This window comes from Sander lucioperca, chromosome 13 (assembly GCF_008315115.2).
Source record: "Sander lucioperca isolate FBNREF2018 chromosome 13, SLUC_FBN_1.2, whole genome shotgun sequence".
In the NCBI taxonomy this organism is placed as follows: Eukaryota; Metazoa; Chordata; class Actinopteri; order Perciformes; family Percidae; genus Sander; species Sander lucioperca.
In genome coordinates, this window is record NC_050185.1 from 8,105,410 (window position 1) to 8,130,317 (window position 24,908).

At 40.8% G+C, this 24,908-nt stretch overlaps 1 protein-coding gene across 2 annotated transcripts; it reads left to right on the forward strand.

Moving 5' to 3' along the window:
• Positions 1 to 699: 699 nt before the first annotated feature.
• On the forward strand, positions 700 to 24,565 carry slc8a4a (solute carrier family 8 member 4a). 2 transcript variants are annotated; one of them, XM_031311022.2, is made up of 9 exons: positions 700 to 976; positions 2,013 to 2,088; positions 4,327 to 5,739; positions 5,899 to 6,413; positions 15,368 to 15,474; positions 16,611 to 16,729; positions 17,660 to 17,759; positions 18,778 to 19,050; positions 22,792 to 24,565. In XM_031311022.2, the coding sequence occupies exons 3-9, from the start codon at positions 4,402 to 4,404 to the stop codon at positions 23,169 to 23,171; spliced, it is 2,832 nt and encodes a 943-aa protein (XP_031166882.1). In that variant the 5' UTR covers positions 700 to 976; positions 2,013 to 2,088; positions 4,327 to 4,401; the 3' UTR covers positions 23,172 to 24,565. The 2 variants fall into 2 exon arrangements, with proteins under 2 accessions (XP_031166882.1, XP_031166881.1); XM_031311021.1 differs by lacking the exon at positions 700 to 976 and adding an exon at positions 983 to 1,668.
• Positions 24,566 to 24,908: the final 343 nt, after the last annotated feature.

The following is a 24,908-nucleotide window of genomic DNA, read 5'->3' on the forward strand; positions in this document are numbered from 1 at the left end:
CAGAGGCTGAGAAACCCTAGCTCCTAACTCCAAAAACACTGGATCCTACAATTCCCATAATGCAACTCAATCGCATTTTTATGTAGACCTTCCCGGCCTGTTAAATACACTCATCTTTTAAATTCCATGCCTATGAATTATAATGCAAGTTTTCTGTCAAATATTTGCAGTCAAACACAAAATAACCCAGATGACATCACAATGACATCATCAGGGTTATTTTTTCAGACTTTAGAAAGCCCCTCCAGAGCTACAGAAGATATTACACAACTGATAACTGTTTTCATAGGATGAGTCCTAATGACAAGTAGACTGACCTTTATGTTTAAAATGTGTGTATTTTTCTCTGGCATCAAACTTTACATCTTATTGAACCCCATAGTGAGCAGAATCAGAATGGCAAAGTCGTCTTACCTGTGCAGAAATCTAGTTTGCAGGTGTGTAAGGAGGAGTAGCTAGTATGGATGGGGCTGCTAAAGACTTTTAGCCTCCTTATTTTTTTTTTCTCTCTCTCTCTTCTTCAGAATCAAGTTTAGTTTGTTTTGTTTCCCCCAATAATAGATTATGTTCATAACTTCAGGTGTATAGTTATGTGTGTCATGATTTCGAGGTCCAATTCAGAATATGTGTTTATTCTCTACTACATTTCTGTGTATAATCATCCAGACAACAACAAAAACCACCAACCCTCTACAGACCTACCGGCAGCAACATCTGGGAGTTTTTACCTCGAATATCACATCTTTAGCTTTTAGCTTACAGCATGTTCATCTGTTCTGACGGCTGATAACGATAATGAGAAAATAATGAGTATTTAGGAGTGAAATGGTCATTCATCCTGGACTCCTGATGCGCAGTCAGGAGGATACAGCCGTGCGTGTATCGCTGTTTCTGAACGTCTCCTCCCCTGTTTCTGCAGCGTTACTGCTTTTCTTCTCGTTCATCGTTTCTTGTGCCAATGCTGCCCTCTGCAAGAGTAAGAGAAGACTTCCATTTGCATAACACCACACTCCTCTTTCTTGTCTGTCACCATCCCTCTGCTTGATATCCATATTGTCCTGATCCGTGTACTGTGCGGTTTGCGTCTTCTCAAGCCTTCACCATTCATTCACGCCTACTCTCATGTGCAGTCCTGTTTGGTTCTTTGCGTTCTCCAGCTCAGACAGAAAAGCAAGCGATTTTTTTTTCTCTCACTCAGTTTATTTTTCGGAGAACAAAAACACCCTTAAAGCATTTTATAAATTGACAGTTTGGAAGAATTTCTGACTGATACAAGCGGGACGAGTGAGGACAGAGTCAGTAATTTAATTTATTTTTTTTTACGCATCAACACTCGCACGTAGGCTGGAGAGGATAAAGCTGAAACGCATTGTGGTTTTTGAAAATTACTTAGCTTTGCGGACGGTGACGCCGCGGTGGCGCAAGGGGGATTTAATAAGAGGAACTAATCCAACAGTGTTAAGTTTGCTGAGGTAGGGTACCTGTCAGGACAAAAATTGCAAAGAAGCAACGTGGAAAGATACGCTTCATTTCCAAGACACCAGCGCAACAAGCCAACACCATTACACCAGCCTGCTGTGTGAATGGCACACGGGGTGTCTTCTTCTGTTGAACTGGTGCAGGGTAGCCACGCTGTGCCCAGGGTCCAGCTGAGATTCAGGGCTTTCTGTGAGTATCTTTGGGACTGCTGTGCGCACCAAATGGACCGGTCTATTTGTCCCTCATGCACAGCGTACTGACGGCATAATCGGCTTTTTTTCTGCATCTGTAATGTCCAAAAATGTAGTTGTCTTAGAACCCATTCATAATTCAATATTTTGAATTGTCTCTAGTCTGCAACAGTGATGTTGTATTTGTATTTCTACTCCAGTTGCTAAATGTACTGGCCCACATTTCTGGCTTTTAATAAGCTTCTTAAAACTCTCTAATGTGGAATCCTTTCTGGCTAGTTTTCATGGTGATTATGAAACTCTCTACAATTTGTTAATTTAAGATAACCTGTCTTTTTACAGAGTGATATGAAAGATAAGTTCATCTCCTGGAGCCACAACTTCCTCACTGAGCTGACTCACTGACAACTGCACCCAGGTGAGTAATGCAGTTTCTAGTTTCTCAAAAATAGGAAACATTAAGTATATTCCTGCGTGAGCATCTTTGGTTTTTATCCACTATGCTGGGCTCTAAAGCTCATAGCTGCATGCAAACCAATGGTATATGGTGTGCCATATTTTGCTTAGATTTCTGTTTATTGATTATGGTTTTTGCTCAACACCAGGTCTCAAGGAATTCTTGGTGTCTGCTAACAGTCGTTTGAGGCCTCTGCTTACCAAACAATAAGACGTTTGAGGATTGAATCATCATAATTTTTATTTGGGTCAGAGGCATTTTATTTCTTTAGATTTGGATAATTTTGGAATTATTAAAGGTTAAATGAGAAACTTAATGACATGAAAAAGTGGCATCTTGCTGGGCTTGTCAGTGGTATACTTGTTAACTGATGTTAATCAAGAAATGAAATATCAGCAATCATCATCATTATATATAAATATCAGCAATGCAAAGGAGTGTAGTTTAGTACTGGTTAAGATCCAACACGGGGGTTGCATCCTTACAATCTATAAAATGTCTTAGGTCTTATGTCAAGATTAGCAAATTATCAAAGTAAGGTGAAAAACGTTCAGCTTGGTAGATACGTTGACTAAAAAAATCCTACAGTATATTCTTCATAGAAACAAGACAGAGTATATCTCCACTTGTTGGCTTGTTTGCTACCTGGTGATTTCGGAGAGGAATGCATGTCACTGAGCTGTGTATGGCACCACTAGAACAGATGAAAATATGTAGACACCTTTTGTCTCTATAGTATTATATAAAAATCAAGTTTTATTCCTGCATTCCCACCAGTTGGAAAGCTTACTTTTACCATAGAAACGTCACCCACTCAAAATTTGTGCAGGGTTGTGTGCCAGACGAAAGCAGTATTATATTATATTATATTATAGAAAGGAATCAATGATATCTCACCACAGTGCTGTGGAATATTTAATTCTCTTTAAATTACATGAAGTACACAGTCTTGCACTTTGCTTTAATATTATGGATTTATGATTCATCATAAAGCTTTGAAAGCTTTAAACTCCCATAATCAAAATATTTCTGAAATATCTGTGTTGAATAAGGATGAAACATCTTTCGAAAACCAGAGGGTCACATTTCCTGTGTGGCTGTGTTGCTTCTGCTTGTTGCTGTCCATGGTGCTGATCCTGCTGATGTTTTCGCTCACTCTGATAGGCATGTGTTGAGTTGTTGCATAACGCTGTTGCTGCCCCAACCACAATCTGTTTGTCATTTATTTATAAGCCAACAAAAAAAACTTAATTTATACATCTACTTCACCCTGAAATGTAGCCTTGATGGGAAACGTGCACTCCTGTTATGCAGGTCAGAGTGGAGATCGCAGCTTTTATCTGCTGCATGTCAATGAGAGCATGTGTAGCTATGTGTATGTAGCATTGTCAAATCTCTTCTGCTGTAGGTATGCAACCTATTTTTGACATGGAGACGGTCTTGAAATTTTAATTAGGAAGCACCAGATGACATTTCTTGGTGTTTTTTCCCCCTCTCTGCTCACATTGATGCAGATGTTAACCCTCTGGACAGCATTAATGCTTTGCTCTTTAAATTGTTCACTAATGCTGTTGATCGCCATACTTCTGCCAAGAAAAAAAAATAGATTTTAAGCTGCCCCCTGACATAGTTTAAACAGCTTATGTTAAATGATACATTTGTAGCATTAAACAATATATTAGAGTTGAGAGGCATGCGTCACATCTATGAGAGACCAGGATTGTTTTTCCTTTGAATAATCCTATAATATCTGTATCATTAGGTCTGGCTAAGATGCCTAAGAACAACTGCTCTTTTTTTGTTATACTGTCAGTGAAGGTTATTTTTGGAATCCCCTCGAACTTGACAATAAATGGTGGACTGAATCACTTTTTCCCTCAATACTACAGGTGCAGAGGGTAACATTTTTACTGCTGCTTAGCACATAGTGTGTGGGAGTTTGACTATGTAGTTCAATACCAATGACTCAATGATTAGTAGGTGCCAATATTTCTGGCTTTCCAAACTCGGACCAACGAAACTGTTGGATCCCACGTCATTTGCATATAAAAGAGTATGACTGTGAGTACTTCTGCGGTGTTATACTTGTAATGCTTGTAGAGGTTATTTCAAGAATAGGACCCTGAATGATGAACATCTGATGTAGTGAATGTGACAGTCTCATCCTCCATGCAAATGTCTTATTTTGCTGTCTTTCAGAGGTTTGGATAGACCTTTACATGTGACGTGGATTGAACTCCTGCACCAGAAGACTCGGAGCATTATCACGCTGCCATGTTTCTGCCCAAGCGTATCCTCACTCCGCCTTGCACACCATGTATGTTCATCTCCTTTCTGCTGGTTCTGCTCCCAGGAGTCACTCATTTCTCCCAGGGAAGCACCGAACATGACGATATTGGCAGCACACCAGCCAACTGCTCCGGTGAAGATAACTGCTCCGATGGTGTGGTGCTGCCCATGTGGAACCCCCAAAACCCTGCAGTTGGTGACAAGGTGGCACGCGCCATTGTTTACTTTGCAGCTCTCATATACATGTTCCTGGGCATGTCCATTATCGCAGACCGCTTCATGTCTTCTATCGAAGTCATCACCTCTCAGGAAAGGGAGATCACCATCAAGAAGCCCAACGGTGAAACGACGACGACTACTGTACGCGTCTGGAATGAGACGGTATCCAACCTGACTCTGATGGCGCTGGGCTCATCTGCACCAGAGATCCTGCTGTCTGTCATTGAAGTGGTCGGCCATGATTTTGAGGCTGGATCTCTGGGCCCCAGCACCATTGTGGGCAGCGCTGCATTCAACATGTTCATTATCATCGCTATTTGTGTCTACGTGGTGCCAGAAAATGAAACCCGCAAGGTAAAGCACCTGCGGGTGTTTTTTGTCACTGCTGCCTGGAGCATCTTCGCCTATATCTGGCTGTACATCATCCTGTCTGTGGTCTCCCCAGGGGAGGTGGAGGTTTGGGAGGCCGTCCTCACCTTCCTCTTCTTCCCTGTGTGTGTGCTGCAAGCCTGGATTGCAGACCGGCGCCTGCTCTTCTACAAGTACGTCCATAAGCGTTATCGCGCTGACAAGACCCATGGCATTATCATTGAGTCAGAGGGAGATGCCATGTTCACTAAAATGGACTTGGAGATGGACGGCCAGGGTGTGAACTCCCACAGTCACCCCAAAGAGGCTCTGGATGGGATGCTGGAGGGGGTGGAGGAAGGTGGAGGGATGAGTGCGGAGCAAGATCAAGAGGAAGAGGCCCGGCGGGACATGGCTCGCACTCTGAAAGACTTAAAGCAAAGGCACCCGGAGAAAGACATGGAGCAGCTGATTGAGATGGCCAACTACCAAGTTCTGGTCCAACAACAGAAGAGCCGGGCCTTCTATCGTATTCAAGCCACACGCATGATGATCGGAGCTGGAAACATCTTGAAAAAGCACGCCGCTGACCAGGCCAGAAAGGTGGTGAGCTGTCATGAGGCCACTGGGCAAGAGGAAGATCCCAACACCATCTACCTGCAGTTTGAGACCTCACACTACCAGTGCTTTGAGAACTGTGGCTCACTGAAGCTGTCAGTGACCCGGCATGGGGGAGAAAGTGGCTGCACTGTGAAGGTAATAAGAAGTAATGAAACATATTGTAAATGCTCATGGTCAATTTAAAAATCAAATGTAATTGCCTGAGGCATAACAGATGTGAATAATTCAGCATTTTATTTAAACCAAACACACAAAATATTTAATCAAGTTTCTTTCTTTGCTTGTGCCATTCAGGTGGACTACCGTACAGAGGATGCGACTGCCAATGCCGGCTCAGACTACGAGTTTGCTGAAGGCACTTTGGTCTTCAAGCCCGGTGAGACAACAAAAGAGTTCACTGTTGGCGTTATTGATGATGATATTTTTGAAGAGGATGAGCATTTCTACGTGCGCCTGAGTAATCCACGTATCGTGCATCGAGCCGAGGTCTCTGTCCTGGAGCCGAGCTCCATCACCTCCAGCAACAGCACGGTGGGCCTCTCCCAGGTTCCTCCGAAGGCAGCCCTGGGCAGCGCTCATATTGCCACGGTTACCATTTATGATGATGATCACGCTGGCATTTTTACATTCGAGAGTAACTCCATGAGGGTCAGTGAGAGCATTGGCAGCATGCAGGTGAAAGTTCACCGGACGTCCGGGGCGAGAGGGAAGGTGGCAGTGCCGTACCACACCGTCGAGGGTACCGCCAAGGCAGGAGAGGACTACGAGGAGGTGTCCGGCAAGCTGGAGTTTCAGAACGATGAGACCATGTGAGTGGCAATATTTCTTCTTTTTCTTTGATGTGATGTCTTGTTGCTTCTCATAACTTTATCAAACATCACAGCCCACACGTTGGTATGTTAAACAGTCCTGCTAGATTACTGTAAGTTATCTATTCTGGTAAAGGATAAAAGGGCTATTTTTATGAGTCATAGATACGTTGGCTCGGAGAAGTTTAGATCTTTCAGAGGGATGACGTGGGAGGATAAGAGGATATAATTGTGAGGCAGATAATGAAACAATGTGGAAAAGAAGAAGAAGCATAGAAGCAGCTTTCCATGAACGAATTAACACACAGCCCTTTGGGGTTTCTGTGGAGGTAACTGTATATGGGAGTTCATTGTAATGCAGAGCAATGAAAACTTAACTGCAGAAAACAAAGGAAGTGTATGTTAGCGACAGAGCGGAGGAAATAAAATCAAGCAGGTGACTGCACAGCAGCGAGGAGAGGGATGAGGGTTGAGCAACTACTGAAACAGGTGCATGCGATAAAACCTGTGGGATAATTTTAACAGAAGGATTCATGGATGCACCAGCAGAGAGGCAGATAAAAAGTGCAGGAAGCAAAGGTACAGAGAGAGAGATAGAGAGAGAGAGAGAGAGAGAGACAGACACACAGAGAGGTGAAAGTGTGATGTTTTTCCAGCTTTTCTCTTAAACGTTGTGTGGAAGGTTTGACTGCGTGATGAGTATACTTGTGGTGTTTGTTTTATGATGTGATGAGCAAAGGATGGCATTTATCCACAGCTGTGATTTGTGTTTTTATTTATTTAAAAAAGAATATGCCCTTAACCGTATCAAGCTCGTCACATCAAAATGATTTACAGCACACCAAAGGACAAAACAAAGCAACAAAATGTGTCAGATGAATCCGTCTGTGTGAGGAGGATTTCAGGCCTTGTGTGTAGGTGTATTGTGTAGGTCGGCTGAGTGGGAGGAAAGGCAGGTGAATACATGGTGTCAAAGAGAATGCAGAGCTCCCTTTTTGCCTTTTTTTGCCTTGCATTGCAGGTGAGATTTGAACATCATTCATCTGTGTGTTTGTCAGTTTGCTTGTATTTTGTGCATTTATCTGTGTGTATTTCTAAGAGTGAACGTGTGTAAGTCTGTGCGCTGAATCCACTTTAAACCCCCATCAAACAAAATTTCGCTCCAAAGGGAGACTTAAAAGAGCTTCTTGAGCATTCTAAGCAATTAAAGAGAGTGAAGAGGGGTTAAAGGAGTCCCAAAAGTTCTCAACACAGCGCAGGCAGCTACAGAAGCTGCGGTTAATGAGACAGTTGTGTATAACAATGTGAAATGAGAGGCTGGCAGCTTGTATCTGCATTCAAATGGAGACTGAGCATTAGATAAAATCCTCACCTACTGAGCCAAGACTCATCTGACTGTAACAAGTTGACAGTGACACAAGCATCTGCACACTTCACATTATCTGGAGTTATGCATCTCTCCACAGTCGGCGCGCAGCAGAACAGTATGGACTGTGGAGAGGAGGCTCCAGCAGAGCAGAGACAGTTAGCTACAAGAAAACCAATGAAATGCCAAAGCTGTGCTCAGCTGCTCCTGTGCTCCTTTGAATAGCAAACAAGGACTTAAAGGGGTATGCAGGGGGTACTCTGATCATAGGTAAAAAGGTTTGACTCAGATCTTAATCAGAATCTCCAGGTCCAGTTGGGTCAAATCACAGCAGCTTACTTATCTTTTCAGCCAGCTGTATCTGTTGTCAGAAGGTTAAGGAAAGAAATGCTGCATTCATCTCTATTTGCCACATAAAGGTATTTATTTAAAGGTCCAATGTGTAGTAATTTCTCCCATCTTGCGTTGAGATCACATATCGCAATCAACTCTCTCACACCACGCAGTTCAAAGTACGTATTACAGCTACGGTAGCCTTCACGCTTCGAAAAGCTGGTCTCTTGCTCTTTTCAATATCCTTTTTCTTTTTCTGGGCGAAGAAGAAGACTCCTGTTCCTGAAATTTGGATTTTGTATACGTGTGGTGTTTCCTCCATGTTTCCTTCTTCAAACTTGCCGGGGCCGGGAAGCTACGTTACCCATTAGCAGCATTAGCAGCACCTGTGAGTTCATCATGTGACAGCGAAAACGCGAAAGGCGGAGCAGTATGTCCTGTATGTCCCTTACCAGCTAATGTATTTCAAGATGACGCATGAATATGGAGCGACTACCCCAGTTCATGCAAACGCAAATGTAAACTTTCAAGCCAAAAGGAATACTTGGAATTGATGGTGGTGGTAAATATTCATGAAAAAGGACAAGTTTGTGAATGGGCAACACCGATTTTGATTATGAACAACTAAACACGTTACACACTAGACCTTTAAGCTGGTGTAGAGCCAACTGAGTCAAAGTTCCCCTGTTAAACAGATTTCAAGGGCCTTAGACGTTGTACAATATCACATTTAGTCCCTGCCTTATGCTACTCAGATGAGTCAGACTAAATATTTTATGAGGTTGTTTAATTTGGAGCGTTCTCTCAGTCCGGTTAAAAGATGCAGGTGAAACCTCATCACTGTGTGTCTTTGCGTTGTCATCTTAAAGCATTTGGGCTTTTGCAGGTATGTATTCATGCATGTATTTGTGTCTTTGTGCAGATGAGTTTGCACATGCTCTGTGTTAAATATTTATTTGTGCTTCTTACTGCTCAGCAGGCTGCCAAAGTTCATCCTTCAAACAAAGCTGGCTTTTCTTACCCAAGTGTTTCCCTGGGCGTTCAGGACAAAGAGCTGACGCTCGGCAGCGGCCCTCCAAGCAGCTCTGTGTGTGTGTTATTTGTTACAGTGTCTCTTGCGTTGTGTGTCTTTTTGTACATCTGCCTGTCCCAGTCGTTTGAGCATGCAGAGGAGAAAGAGTGGAGGAAGACACGTTTTTAAGCTTTTGACAGGGTGCCAAGAGGAATGGTTTCAAATCTGGGCGTGCGGTTAAATAATAATTCACCATCTAAATTCTGCACTGCAGTAAATAGATTATGATGTTCAGACACAAACCTCTGAGCCAAAATAAACAGGCTAACATAGAGAACCATTTTACATTCTGTATTCATGGATTAGAGGAAGATCTGCACAGACCGTTTGATGCTTGTGTGTAGCTTCCTCTTGTATCTGTTTTTGTTAGTGCCTCAAAATGTGTGGAACTACACACTAGTTGAGGCTGAGTTGGATAACGGGGGCAGTTACATAAGCTGAAATGAAAAAGAATGTTAGGAGATCACTTCTGAAAAAGAAAATCAATACCCTGATATTCTTTATTTCTCACGCTTAATGCAGTCAGAATCAATAACATCCTGAGCTTCCTGACCAACATGGATAGAAGTGGAGCAGCAGAGTCGGGGTTGGGTAATGTTTACAGTTTAAGTCTTTCTTAAATAGCATTCTTCCTCTGTAGACTCATCAAGGTAGAGAAAAAGATTTGCTCCATTTAAACTACACTGATTCTTTTGTTAAACGTTCATTCTCATATTAGATTAATTGTTGGTATTATTAGCCTACATTTTTTTGGTTTGGATTGGCAAATGATAAAAAATAAGAATGGTAAAAGAGATTAAAAAATAAATAAAAAACATGACGATAAAAATAAATAAAAAGAATAAAAGTGATTAAAATACAACATCACATAAAAGCAAGTCAGTGTTTTAAGAAATTGATTAAAAGAGGTCACTGTTTCTGCAAGCCTTATCTCCTCAGGAAGGTCGTTCCAAAGCCGAGGGGTCCTGATGGCAAAAGCACGATCACCTTTAGATTTAAACCTCAACTTTGGAACGGCCAGAAGGGCCCCAATGTAAGAATCTAAGGCTGCAAATTGGCTCATATGGGTTCAACATTTCCACTATGTAGCCTGGGGCAAGACATGCTTTAAAAGTGATCAGTAAACTCTAAAAATCCATTTTAAATCAAACATGGAGCCAATGGAGATAAGCCAGAATTGGGGTGATGTGATGTTGTCTTTCAAAGCCAGTGAGAAGCCTAGCTGCTGTGTTCTTAACTTGTTGGAGGTGGGAGAGTGACTTTTGGTTAATGCCAGAAAGGAGGGAGTTACAGTGGTTAAGTCCAAAGAAGATGAATGCGTGAATGACTTTTTTGAGTGTGAGCGCATTAGTTTAATTCTGAAGATGGCATATCATTATCAATGCCAAAAATCTTTTGTTTGCATATAAATATCCTGTACACAATAACCCAACAACACAATATAATGTTCATATTTTATTTACTAGATATGAGAAACATGTTTCTTCATTGCTTTGCTTTCGTATTCAGCTACATTAAAGTCTCTCTGGAGTTCCAGTATCTTGCTCAAGGACACTTCAGCATAGCAGACATGCTGACACATTGGTTTAATCCATGATTCTTCATCTGAATGACAGTAGCCCATTCAGTCGTGGGTATTTGACATACTGTCATGCATTTATGCATTCTCCCTACTGGCTTTTCTTTTGTCAGGCTCTCTGGAGGGCTGGAGCCTATCCCAACATTCAGAGTGCAGAATGCAGAGATACTCTCCCAGGGTGTACATAGAGGCATACAATCACTCATACCTCATACCTGTAGGCAGTCCGGAGTCTCCAGTCCTCATGACTTACTGTATATTTCTTTTGGCTGTGGGAGGAAACTGGAGCATCCTTACCAAACCAACGCAGAATGTGGAGGAGAGGGAAACTCCAAATAAAAAAAGTCACACAGCTGCATGCTCCTTCTTTTTACAGGTGGCAGTCTCAACTGCAGAGCCTTACCACTCTTGGGCCTCAGCTGAATTCCCTCTGTTCAGCCTTACTTTAACAGGATAATCCAGCTAATTAATGTACAAACAAAACACACACTTTTTTTTTACAGTCAATTGGCTGTCAGAAAATGCGAGAAAATAATAATCAAAAAGCACTGACAATGGGGCGCCCTGGTATCTCATCTGGTTGAACATGTGCCCCACGTACCAACGCTCAGTCCTTACAGCAGTGGCCAGGGTTCAAGTTAAACTGCATGTGATTCCCCCTCTCTCTCATTTCCTTTATGAAATAAAGGGCAAAAATGCCCCAAAAATAATGTTACATTTTTATTGAATTTATAAAGCCAGACTTTCTAAACATGCGCTAGAGATTACGGTTGTTTCAGGTTAAACAGAGATCAATTTCCAGAGCTCAGAAAATGCAGTCCTGACGTTCTTCACATTTGTGTGTGACAGATGCAATAGTAAGGTGTGTTACCCACTATGGCTTCTCAGAAACTATTCCAGGAATGGAGACGATGATAAGAGAGATGATAAACTATGAAATATGGTATGCAGTAAGTGAGGGCTTTATACTGTCTTGATAAAATCCAACTGTGTCTGGGCTCAGAAAGCAGAACTGAATGCTGTTATTGTATCTGATTCTTACACTGACCATTTCAAACTCTGAGGCAGACAGTTGGACAACAACCTTGTGAATGTATCACCAATTTCAAAGGAAAGATATTCTTTGGAACTTGCTGAGATGAATGAAGCTAAGCTAACAAACTGCAGCTCTAGCTTTATATTTAAGACATGAGAGGATTATGGCTCTTTTTATCTCTCAGCAAGAAAGCAAAATTCTCATAATGTTGAATTTTTTCTTTAATTAGTCCATTGGCAACAAGTCCTCCAAACCATACAACGATATAGGTAATTTCCTACCCTCTAATACAACCCATAGGAGCATTTCAAGCGCCCCTAGCGGTGGCAGGAAAAACGACCCACAGGAGCGTTTTCCATCCTCATACCTTAACGTAACGGTCGCGGTTTTAAAAACGTTGTGAAACAGTCGCAGTTTGGTTACGTTTGGGCACAAAAACTACTTTGTCGAGTTTAGAAAAAGATTGTGGTTTTGGTTGAAATCAGTACATTTGTTACATTTAACTGATTATGCATGTGACGCAGATCGTGACGTAGTACCGTTTGTTCCTTAAATGTTAAAATGTTTGTTTGACCCATCCAGCACCCTTAACCTGGTTTTCACCTTACGTCCTGCTTTGCTGCCGTCATACAGGCCGCCACTATAAACGTATATATGGGTCATAATTGACACATAATTTAACAATAGCTTGAGTATGCTGATTGCCGATTGCGAGCCTCACTGAGTGCCATTGCACATTGTTGTGAGTTCATTCAGGGTTCTGGCATATTCAGAATTGATTCTTAACTTATAAAAAAAGCCAAACTGAATTGATTATTGGAGATTGTCCTCCCCCGGAAAATGCCCACATAACTCATTTGTTCAAGCAGGATTTAAGACTTCTATTTATGTTTATTATGGTGGCGCCCTCTAGTGGCCATACTAATTATTAGGGCTGAGCGTATCGATCTAAATATCGATAGTCTGTGCGCAGTGTGCAAACAGCGCACCTCTCTCTCTCTCTCTCTCTCTCTCTCTCTCTCTCTCTCTCTCTCTCTCTCTCTCTCTCTCTCTCTCTCTGCCCCCTCCCCCTCCCTGCTCTGCCGGAGGCGGAGAGTCAGAACAGTTATATTCATATTTATACATTGTGGCTTTTGTTTACTTATTTTGCACAACTGACTATTTTTCACAGATATCTGTGTGTAATGGAAGGTATTTTTGGTTGTGTTGTTGACTTTGTTATATTTATATTTTGTTATATTATTTTATTATTTTTATACCGTTACATTGTTTTATATTGTTCTAGTTAGTAAATGAAAACATTTAGATTTGCCTAAAATCTTTGTCCTGTGTTTTATCATAATCATCATCAACTAACTGAAGGCAAAATCACAATTATTCAATGATCGTGACGTTACGAGTAAAAAGTATCGGTATTAGTATCGGCGATACTAGCCCTGTATTTACTTGGTATTGGATCGATACCAAAATTCCCAGTATTGCCCACCCCTACTAATTATGATGGGAGCAAAGCAGAAAGTAAGGTGACGAAGTAAAAGAGCGCCAAAGTAAGGAGGGATGGGTCAAACAGACGCAGGCTTTTCACTCAGGAGACCGGGGTTTCTGTCCCGTTTGAAAATAAAAGTAGACGTCAATTTTATTTTAGCTTTATGCGTCACGTGTGTAACTAAGTAAGTAACGTCTCATTTGAACCCAAACCATGATCTTTTTTTAAACTTAACCAAGTCGTTTTTGTGCCTAAACGTAACAAACTGCGACCGTTTCACATTAACAACGTGACCGTTACATTCTCTGGTTTAGATATGAGGACGGAAAACGCTCTTATGTGTTGTATTTCCTGCCACCGCTAGGGGCGCCCATTTATGAAACACTCCTGTGGGTCGTATTAGAGGGTAGGTATATACAACCTATATCGTTGTATGGTTTGGAGGACTTGTTGGATTATTAAGTCTACAGTGTTCAACTTCTACCTGCACCATATTAGAGCACATGTTGACTCATAACTTACTTGAGTTTTAATTTATACTTTTGTTATTCCATTGAACCAGAATGGTTTTTTTTGGTTGTTTTTGTTTTGGTTGTAGGGTTCAGCTAAAAAACACTTACTTAAAAGACGCATTCATAAAAGTAATCAGTTACACTTTACTTGAAGGTATCTACATAAAAGTGACATGACACTATCATGAACGTGTCATAAACATTATAAACAAGTCATAAACGTTTATGACATAACGCTTCTTTTAGTAAGTGTCATTCGGTTTTTGTCATGACAAGTTAGGGTTAGGGTTAGGGTTAGGGTTCATGTGTCATGACTGTGTCATGACAGTGTCATGTCACTCTTATGTAGATACCTTCAAGTAAAGTGTTACCAACTAGTCTCACCTCAGTCTTGTTTAACAACTGCTGCTTTTTGACAGCCTTTTTTATTTATAGCTTGTATTTTCGTTAGAGGTCTGTAAAATGTAAATGTTTGTCTGATCCCTGCCAGTTTTTCCTGCGCACTTCATACCCTAAAGCAGGACAAACAGTATTACTTTGAGCACAAGTGTGATGTAATATCAAAATGGCTGCTGCGTGAATAATCCATAGCAACTGAATCACCACATAAACTTACTGTGTCCCTTTACATATCACACTGGAAATAACATCTTGTTTAAAAGATAAACTTCCATTGTAAGGACTCTAGGCTATACTGCGATTCCCTTTGCTCCCACTGGCATGACTTTCCCTGACATAAAACAGCAGATGACGTATCATTCATCTTTAAAATAAACTTCTTTTCTTCTGTGAGCAAAAAGCTCTTCCAGCGTGTTGTCGAATCCTGAGTGTACATGAGTAGACAGAAATAGACAGCCGCCCACATATCATTAGGGAGATGGAGGGAGAGCGAGAGAAAGACTCACTGTGACAGTGTAGGAGAATGAAGCGGGCTGAGGCAAATATGTCGGTCAATTTGACACCACATCCTCACGTGTTTTCGTAGCACTCAGATTTAACAGCGCAAGCTGTTATTTCTAGATATGTCCTAAGAGTTTGCTTAAACCTGCATGGATACCTAGATAGGTGGCGCTTCATTTCCACTGAGAACAAGATAATTATTTAATTTCCCATGACTTATAACTTGAAGTGTGTGGGAGGGGTGTGGGCTATTTCACTTTATTCCTCTTGTGCTCTAATGGCATTAATGGTGTAGAAGGAGTCCGCCCTCTTGTGGGGTGCTGGGAAAATATTATTATTTCATGTTGTATAGTGTTCTGTATATTGGTTAATTTGTTAACAAAATCTCGAGCTTCCATCTTCTTATCTAACATCTCTGTTTCATGATTCATTGTGTAGGCAGTCTACCTCTTGGCTACACTGTTTGTATTCGTACAAAAGTTTGGGCTTAGCATAAAAAAACTGCTCTCACTGGTTGCCAGGGATCAATTTTGTATGTAATTTAGGTAACAAACGCATACTTTAGGTTAACATATAGCTGCTGTCATTTCCTAAATAATGCTAATTTATTAATTAATGCATCTCTATTTGGCTCCATCCTGTCCTTGTTTCTCAACCCCTCTGCTTTCAGGAAGCTGCTGAATGTGAAGGTGATTGATGACGAGGAGTACGAGAAGAACAAGAGTTTCACAATTGTGTTGGAGGAGCCCATCCTGCTGGATGTGGGACAGAGACACGGTGAGCTGAGGACACAGCTGCATGCTACAGCAATAGAGTGATGTTCCTCCTTATTTATGGCTGGAAATACATTTTACTTTGCATACACTGTCATTCATATTTTATTTAAATTCTTGGGCTAGAGCAGTTTATATTCATCGACAAATTCCTCTTGACTCTGTGGCAACTCTAAGGTCTAAGGTGTGAATTCTTAAGTCCCTTTGGTGCATATATCTGCACTTTATGCTGGAAGACTCACGGTTTAATTGTTGCACTTTAAAATAGCTTGGGTTTAAGTAGTTAGATCAGGCTTACATCTGAAAGGGACAATGGAGTTATTCATAATTTGTGCATTTTTCGACATACACACCACTGGTTGACTCAGGGAGGGTCTGCCCCTCCCTTGGGGCTACCATGTTCGAAACAAATGCAGCAAAAGTGCTCTTTTGGATGTCCTTGATGGTAGATCACACATGATAAAGTGCCCTCTAGGGTGGCCTTAAAATTGAGAAAATGGGATGCAGTGACATATAGGCTGCTTTACATTCTGCGCACTATTGCCCCATCACTGGTGCTCTTTTTATTTCTTTTGCCCATGCCCCTCAGACAGCCTGAGTCTGCCACTGGCACTAAAATGTACTGTAATGACAATATTGCAAAAGAAAATAGAAACATAGTTGATTTCAGATTTGGCAATTTGTTATTTTAATATCATGCATTTTTGCTCAATTTTTTTTGTTTTGCAATAAAATTTGATTATTGATTTTATAACAAGCATGCTCATACCCATCACAAGATCTCCAAAGTCAACATTGTCACAGCGATGAAATAATCTAACTTGCTTAGGTCATACAGGACTTCTTGGATGCATACAAACAAAAAGCTTTTTTAAAATGATCAAAAACTAAAATGGAATATATCAAGGTCTGCCAGGTTTTGTAAAACTACCTAAAATGAATCCAATAATTAGAATGTTTGTGTCCCGTGCATAGCAAATGTTTTACCATAAATTCTAATGTCACGTATGACCCTTAATATGCTTAATTGTCATGTAAGCAGTACGCATGTGTTTCATTATCCGTAGATACGGTATCTTAGTTTGTAGCAATTGTGGGAAATACTGGCTGATAGTTTACACACCTGTCCCTCTGCCGCAGGAGACACCAACGATAACAAGACAGCAGTGGGACCGGAAGACGTGTCAAAGATGGGGTGCCCCTGTCTGGGTGAGCACACCAAGCTGGAGGTGGTAATTGAGGAGTCCTATGAATTCAAGGTAACGCCAAATAAGCAGCTTTTTACATCAGAGCCATACTCACCTATCCCACTGATGTTGACATATTTTAGAACTTAAACAAGCTGCTTTGAGTGGATGAATGCCAATATTTAATATGTTCTTACAAGATTTACCTGCTCTCTTTCTACCATCACAGCAGTTATTTGGACTTCAGAGAGGATGTCAAGACCTTCAAATCCTTAAACTAATTTATAGACACTATGAGAGTTCATGAACAAACCAAATAACATGACATTTAAAAATAATTCTCTATTCATTGTCCTGACTTAAAACTCAAAAAAACATTGGATCCCACATTTTCCACAATGCAACTTGAGAGTGCCTTCATCCACATTAGACCCTCGCTGCCTGTCCATGTCTGTCATATTCCACACCACCTGGTTGTCTCTCCCATTTTGCAGGCTTTCAGTTACAAATGTGTACTCTGCAAACTCAAACTGAGATAACCCTGATGACATCACTATGACATCATCCAGGTTATTTTCTCAGACTTTAAAAAAAAACTCCTGTCAAAGCCATTTTCCAACTGTTTTGTGTAGTTTTTGAAAGGTAAACTGATCGATAAAATTGGTGGTGTACCCCTTTAAGCTGTAACACAATATTGCATTAACACTCAGGGCTCCAGTGTGATGTGCTGATACTAACGGCTCTACTTTCCGCACTGGTGTAAAGCAGCTTCATGCTGCCGACGTGCCTTTTTCCTGAGGGATAGTGGGGTTTTGTGCTCCCCTGCAACTGTTTTGGTGACTAACTGTGCACCACAGTAGGTAGAGTGACACAGTTAATGCACCTTAATTCACCACATCGGCGTCCCTAGTCTCATATGACAGTTTTAAGATTATATTGATACTGTATATCACCAACTTGTCCTTTTGCGTTTGCTTTCTTTGTCCTTGTGGCTGTCTGCAGAGCACAGTGGACAAGCTGATCAAGAAGACGAACCTGGCCCTGGTGGTGGGGAGCAGCAGCTGGAGGGAGCAGTTTGTTAGTGCTGTCACTGTCAGCGCAGGTGAGTCGCAGCGTCGTGAAATGTCTCATCTGTTCATCCCTCTGAGACCAAACCTGTGGAAGATTAAGTCTGCAGGCTGGATCTGGCCCACCAGCTGCTTCTCACCGGCCTCACTGTTGTGCTGTTGTTGTTTTATTAGATACTTCTTTAATAAAATCCCAAATGCTCCAGTTTGACACTGGCTGCATTTTAAAAACAAAAAGCCTAATTTAATAGATAGTGAATGAAAGAGCTTACATAAACCTGTTTTAATATATTTTGGCAATTTCATGCTTTTTTGCTGCTCCCTTTTAATCCAGACAGTTTATTAAAAATGCATGATGTGGTGAATTCCTCATGTGGCTCACTATAAGAAGTAAACTGGCCAGCTCTGCCTGGACAATTAATGGTTCTGAAGAATTTATGTACATGTATGTGGAATGGTGAACCCTTTTTATTTTGCCCTTTAAAAAGCTATTCACTTGGCTTTGTGAACCTTTTAGATCTGCACTAGTGCACAAAGCATTTGGGCTAAAAGCTGATTTAGACTCCAGAGATGTGTCATTCTGTTAATACGCTCTTTTCTCTCAGTTTCCCTCTCTGGATGAGGTCACTCAGATTTTCATGCAAATATAAATAGAGAGTATGCTTCCTGCCTATATGTATGTCTCAATCAATGTGTCATAGCTATATTGAGATTGAATGTAATGATATGAAAAGGTTAGCTCCCACACATTCATCAAATGGCTTAAATATAATTGGAGGTTGGTATCGTCTTTTCTGGATTTTGCTGTCAGACATGTTATCTAAGTATGATTAAAGCATGAAGCTAGAACTATTTACTGTTTCATGATTTAATATCCATTTCTGAACTGAGATTTCATGTTACAGCTGGATCTACTTGACATCTAATTTTCTGGTCTGATTCAGTTTTGTATACTGCAGGATATGGTCTTCAGATAGTCCACAGAGAAGGCAGACGCAGCAAGTCTTTGTACGCATTTTGCAGGCCTTAATGCATGTATTCTGTCTCTGCCAGGTGATGATGATGAGGAAGAGAGCGGGGAGGAACGCTTGCCATCCTGCTTTGATTACATCATGCACTTCCTGACAGTTTTCTGGAAAGTCCTCTTCGCTTTTGTCCCACCCACTGAGTACTGGAACGGCTGGGCCTGTTTCTTCGTGTCCATTTCCCTCATCGGCGCTCTGACAGCTGTGACCGGGGACTTAGCCTCTCATTTCGGCTGCACCGTCGGTCTCAAAGACTCGGTCACCGCTGTGGTGTTCGTGGCCCTAGGCACCTCTGTTCCAGGTGGGCGTCTGTGGTGTCTATCAGCTCTAACAGCAGACCTGTCCTGGGTTTCCTCTGGGGTTTGTGCGTGCAGTGGAAGCAGCTGCTTGGGAAGACTTGTGTAACCTCTGCCTCCACCTGTGCTGTCAGAGTAATTCTCTCCTGAGCTCTTGTCTTGATCATTAACAAGCTGTAAACAAAGAAAAAGACTGGTTCACTTGTTATTCTCGGTGTGCTGCCTAATTGTATTCTCCCTTCACTAGGTCCTAAACACTGCCACAGAGAGGTACAAATGAGAATTTGAAAATTCGGCTTCGACAGGTCACTAAGCTCAGTAAGCCCCACGCACTCCTTTAAGTTGGCAGATCATAGGAATCGCCCTACAAGAATGAGTTAGAAGGCAATTATCAGGAAGTTAAAGTATCAACAGGTAGTGGCAGTATGAGCCTACGTTATACTTTCATTTTGGTGGGCAGAGAGTTTTAGATACATTTTCTTCTTTAAATTTTTTTTTTTACATTACATTCTTACATTTGTAGTGATTTACTTTCATATACTAATGCATATCTGTGCTTTAGAAAGTGACTGTGTGGTGCATAGACTTGCTTTAAATAATATTTATGTTCCAGTTTAAGGCGAGACACGGCAGGCAAAAACATCGTTTTTTTTTCACTGGTCAATTTTGAGATTTTGGGCTATTTGTCTTCAATAACATGTCTTCTTTCAGAATTGTGGTGAAATAAAGTCCGAAATACACATTTAGGTCTTTATTTTACCACACTTTGTCTGTTTGCGGCGGTAGATTTCACCTAAATTCAACAAAAGTTGGCGTTCTATCATCCCGCTGCTCCGCGATCGCTGTCTGCACCCTGTCATCACATATATACCGTTGGAAAGCTCTCTCTCTCTCTCCTCTACAATGTTGTCCAAATATGGTCATTTCCTTTTTATCAGCAACCAATCGTGAAAGTAAAAGGGGGGATTTAACTCAAAATGCGCAATCTCATTGGCTGATGCCAATTTCTGACAACGTGATTCGTTCAGAATCGTCACGTGACGTGCTCTGACATTTCCGCGGTAGCTCAAAATGTTGAAAGAAATGCGTCGAAAACGGCCGAAAATCACCTCAGAGAAGACGAAAACAGTTGTTATTAGCAAGAAGACACACAGGATTACAAACTAAGACAGCAGATGATGAAATTACATCACATAGTACGTCGATGTTTAAACTGTCGTTCAGAAAACAGGAGTGTTCAGACAGCAGAGGTAATCAGACGCTCTCTCTCTCTCTCTCTCTCTCTCTCTCTCTCTCTCTCTCTCTCTCTCTCTCTCTCTCTCTCTCTCTCTCTCTCTCTCTCTCTCTCTCTCTCTCTCTCTCTCTCTCTCTCTCAGCAGTTTACAGAAAGTCATAGCCTACATGTCATATATTAAATATTTGTCACATATGTACCACACTGTACTGATCGCGATACAACACACTATATTACAAAACAATTACATTACACAACAGTTACAGTTTTGTATAATATAATTACTATATAATAGGCTACTAAACAAATCTGTAATTTTGGGATCCTAAGTGGTGTGAGTCCCTCAGGCTGTAGCAGACAGATCCATATGTAGCTGTCAGGAGAACTACCAGCTTCTCTTCTGGTGTTAACTTTTTTTGGCTATTTTTCCAAGGTGGAAATCTGTTAGTGAAGATAGTTTTTCCCAGTGGAGGAGGAAATGTATCTCTGTCTGACCCAGCTGGTGGTCACTGAACCTTTAGTCAGGATCCGTCTCTTCTTTGTATCTCTGACAGTGTGAAGATAATCTGTCAAATAATAATTTAGTCTACTTTGTTTGCTTTCTCCAATGTTCTAAATATTGGTCTTTTGAATGAGTCATAATTAGTTTTGTTATGTTGTGTTATGAACCAGTGCTAAATGGAGCCTGGTTAGTTATCTTCACCATCAGCTGACTGAGGGGACTGTTTCTGGTTAGTTATCTTCACCATCAGCTGTCTGAGGGGACTGTTTCTGGTTAGTTATCTTCACCATCAGCTGTCTGAGGGGACTGTTTCTGGTTAGTTATCTTCACCATCAGCTGACTGAGGGGACTGTTTCTGGTTAGTTATCTTCACCATCAGCTGACTGAGGGGACTGTTTCTGGTTAGTTATCTTCACCATCAGCTGACTGAGGGGACTGGTTCTGGTTAGTTATCTTCACCATCAGCTGACTGAGGGGACTGTTTTGTGGGAAAAGTAAGCTGGAGCAGCAGCAAGTATGGCCATGAAGGTGCCTCTGCCATGCTTTCTGTTATGGAGAAGTTGTGGCTTCAGAGCACAGTTGTGACAGTCAATTCAATGAGAGAAACTGATATGCTCAGGACCTCAAAAGCTGAGACCGTCACAGCTGCCAGTGTAAAACATAGGCGCAAGAGTCTAAGCACAGCTAAAATACATATGGTGCTGGAATGGACAGTTAGACTTTAAAAAAGCTGTTACATCCATTGTTGGCCCTGTTCTGTGTCCATACAACTGTCCAGCGTGGGTTTTGTCTGCAACTTTGTGCATGATACGCCAATATTAATTCATTGAGTTACTGCAGTTGTAGGCCTTATATGCCTGCCATTTTATTAAATAATCAATTTTCATGAGCTTGAAATATTCTATATTATTATCACTAAGGGCCTGGGCATTTATTCTGTTTTTGAGCAATTTTTCCAATAGAAATGTATTAAATTCCACTATTTAAATCTTTAAATGCCGTTTTCTCAAAATGAGTTTTTTGTCATTCTCCAGTATAAACATCTCAGCCTATGTAGCACCTATGTACACCAAACTTTCCAGTTATACACTTAGTAGTATTCTGAAGATATTTACAGAGGGATTTGTTAATAAATCATTCCTGCCCTGATTTATGAAAAATTTTTTTTTTTGCACCTGGCTTTATCATATGTTCAGATCTATCTACCGAAATATCTATTATTTAAAAATTTTAGCCTATTCACCTGTAGTGTCTCGCCTTAATGTGTAACGGTTGCTCAAAGATAAATGTTGTACATGGAGAGGTTTGTAAGGTGGGTTATTGTAAAAACGCTTTTTATGGCCGTATTAACATTTCAAGCTGCAGACTTGAGAGCTTATTATAAAGTAAAATACCTATAACTAACGATTACCAAAATTTAATTGCATTATTACTGAATAGAAAAGACACCAGTCAAAGGAATTCTCAACCTAAAACATGTTCTTGTTTATGGTCTCTAACTTGTCTATAAAGCATAAACAAAGTATTTATTAATCATTAATAAAGCCATAGTGGGGCGTTAGGGGTTAAGACACTAATCATGAACTGCAACATTCCTGGTTTGAATCAGTTTGGGGACCTTTGTTGTCCATCTCTCTTTACTACCGTATCTAATAAAGGCATAAAATGCCTTTTTATAAACATTTATCTAAAGGGTGCCTTATTATAAATTATTTTTACCACGAAAAAAAACTTTTAAGCACCATATCTCTTGGCTTATTTTTTAAATTTTATGACGCCCCTTGTGGCCCAGAATGACATTTTGAAGTTGATTAAATTGTATATTGCATGCAGTTAAATACCTGTAATTGTAGTCCTGGTGGTTGTTGGGGTTAAGGGGGGGGTCCTGTCACAGAGTGTGCACACCACTGATCTCCATCAGTTGCTGATTTGCACAAATTCTCTTTTTTTCTCTTGTTTTCTATTTTTGTCATTATGCTTATATTATTCATATCTCTCTTTCGTGTACAGATACATTTGCGAGTAAAGTGGCTGCGATCCAGGACCAATATGCTGACGCCTCCATCGGCAACGTGACGGGCAGCAACGCAGTCAATGTGTTCCTGGGCATCGGGGTGGCGTGGACCATCGCGTCCGTTTACTGGAAGACCAAAGGCCAGGTGTTCAAGGTGAACCCAGGCTCCCTTGCCTTTTCCGTCACCGTCTTCACCATCATGGCGCTGGTGTGCGTGGTGGTGCTGCTCTACCGCCGGCGTCCCAGTGTGGCAGGTGGAGAGCTCGGGGGCCCACGGACACCCAAGCTCCTCACCTTCTTCATGTTCCTCTCCCTCTGGTTCCTCTACATCCTGTTGTCCTCCCTGGAGGCTTACTGCCATTTGCCTGGCTTCTGAAACAGAGGACGACACACAGACACGGCTCCTCTCCTTGTTTTTACAGTGTACTGAATGTGTTTTCGCTCTGTTTTTGTCTATTTTCACAAAGGTTTATAACTATTTGTATCATTAGTTATTATTGATAATGCGCAATATTTGATTGACTTTGAATCTTTGGACTTTGGAACTTTGCTACCACCCACTATGCTGTGAAGTTTAGCTTTAGCAACTGACATTAACCCTCTTCTCAACTTTTTATCCTTTTTTTGAAACGCTATGTTCCACTGGACATTTATTCAATCATTGCTATCAGCATAAATCACATCAAACCTTCTGTCACTTGAAATGTAAAACTTCTGGCATCGTGTCCTCTCTCTGTGTGGACAATTGTTTGAGTGTTTAAGTGTTAAGAAAACACAAGATTAAAGCAGTATTTTGAAGGGTGTTAAAATATGGAAAAGTAAAAAGATGCTGCATGGGACAACATTATACTTGACATTTACATACAAGGAAAGACATTACTGAGACTAAGTGACATATTTGTGTGTTGATATTTATTACTCAATCTATACATTAATTATTCATTGTATATCATGTAAAAGATGAACATTGTGCGTGGGAGTTTTGTGAAAGAGTAGGTGTGTTTATTTTTGCATGTTATCATAGTAAACGTTTCTTGGTAATCTATTTTGAAGTAGGCCTACTGTACGTAATATTTTGACATGGCTGTTGACGTGTTGATGTGTTCCTGTACATGTGAATCACAGCTGTATCATAATCTTTTCTGCCTGGCCCCCTTACGCACAAAGCTTTCTCAATTAATCTCATGTTCGACATAGCCAGGGTTCAAAATGCCTTTTTTACAACATAAGTCAACCTGGAGCAGAGTGCCCGCTTTAAATTGTAATATGAAGTATAAATTCAATAAGCACATTTAGGATTTTTGCGTGGTGTGTGTGGTGTGTGTGTTTTTGTGTGTGCACATCTGCTCTCCAGCACAAATTGACGAAAGGCATGGCACTATTTTGCCATTGACTCCACAGATAGGAGAGGGACACCTGTTTTCTTATCTGTCCTGCTGACATGTTAACATTTTTCAACATTACTTTTAGACATAGCACAGCAGAGAGCAAAGGGTCACTTTCCAGTGGGACTCTGTTGGAAGAGTTATTAGGTCTTAATCATAGCACAATTTCCAAAAAGATTCATCATCTGGGATGAAAAATGTCCTAAAAGAGAAGACTGAGTGTCTCACACAGCAGTGGATATTGAAGTATGTTTTTTATTTAACCTAGAATCTATAGAGCCATATTTATTGTAACAGTATTACAGTAGAGGTATTTATATGATCAATTTTAATTTTATTGATATGCACGTTTAATGTACAAAAAGTGGAAATAAATGTTCATTTATGATGCTGTAAGATGCCTTGTTGTCTTAATTCCACATTTAAATAAATGAGTACTCTCGCAGTCTTTTAAAATTATGTCTATGCAAGCACCAAAGCACATGGTTAAGTAGATGTAGGGTTTATATATATATTAACTATTTCATTGAAGTGACGCATTACAAAACTAGCTAAACATTAAAAACAGACAAAACAGGATTTTCTGACAATATAATGCAACCCTGTGCAACAATCTTACAGCCTTGTAAATTACCAGAGTCAAAACAACACTTAGTGGTGACAGTGGTGGAAGAAGTACTCAGATCCTTTACATAAGTTAGTGCGCCAATGTAAAAAAAAATACACCA

Bases quoted from the DNA above. Each gene is read 5' to 3' on its own strand.
- slc8a4a (XM_031311022.2), top strand. From the start codon at position 4,402: ATGTTTCTGCCCAAGCGTATCCTCACTCCGCCTTGCACACCATGTATG. The intron at 5,740-5,898 runs GTAATAAGAAGT...TGTGCCATTCAG, and splicing joins AAAGTGGCTGCACTGTGAAG to GTGGACTACCGTACAGAGGA. The intron at 16,730-17,659 runs GTAACGCCAAAT...GGCTGTCTGCAG, and splicing joins AGGAGTCCTATGAATTCAAG to AGCACAGTGGACAAGCTGAT.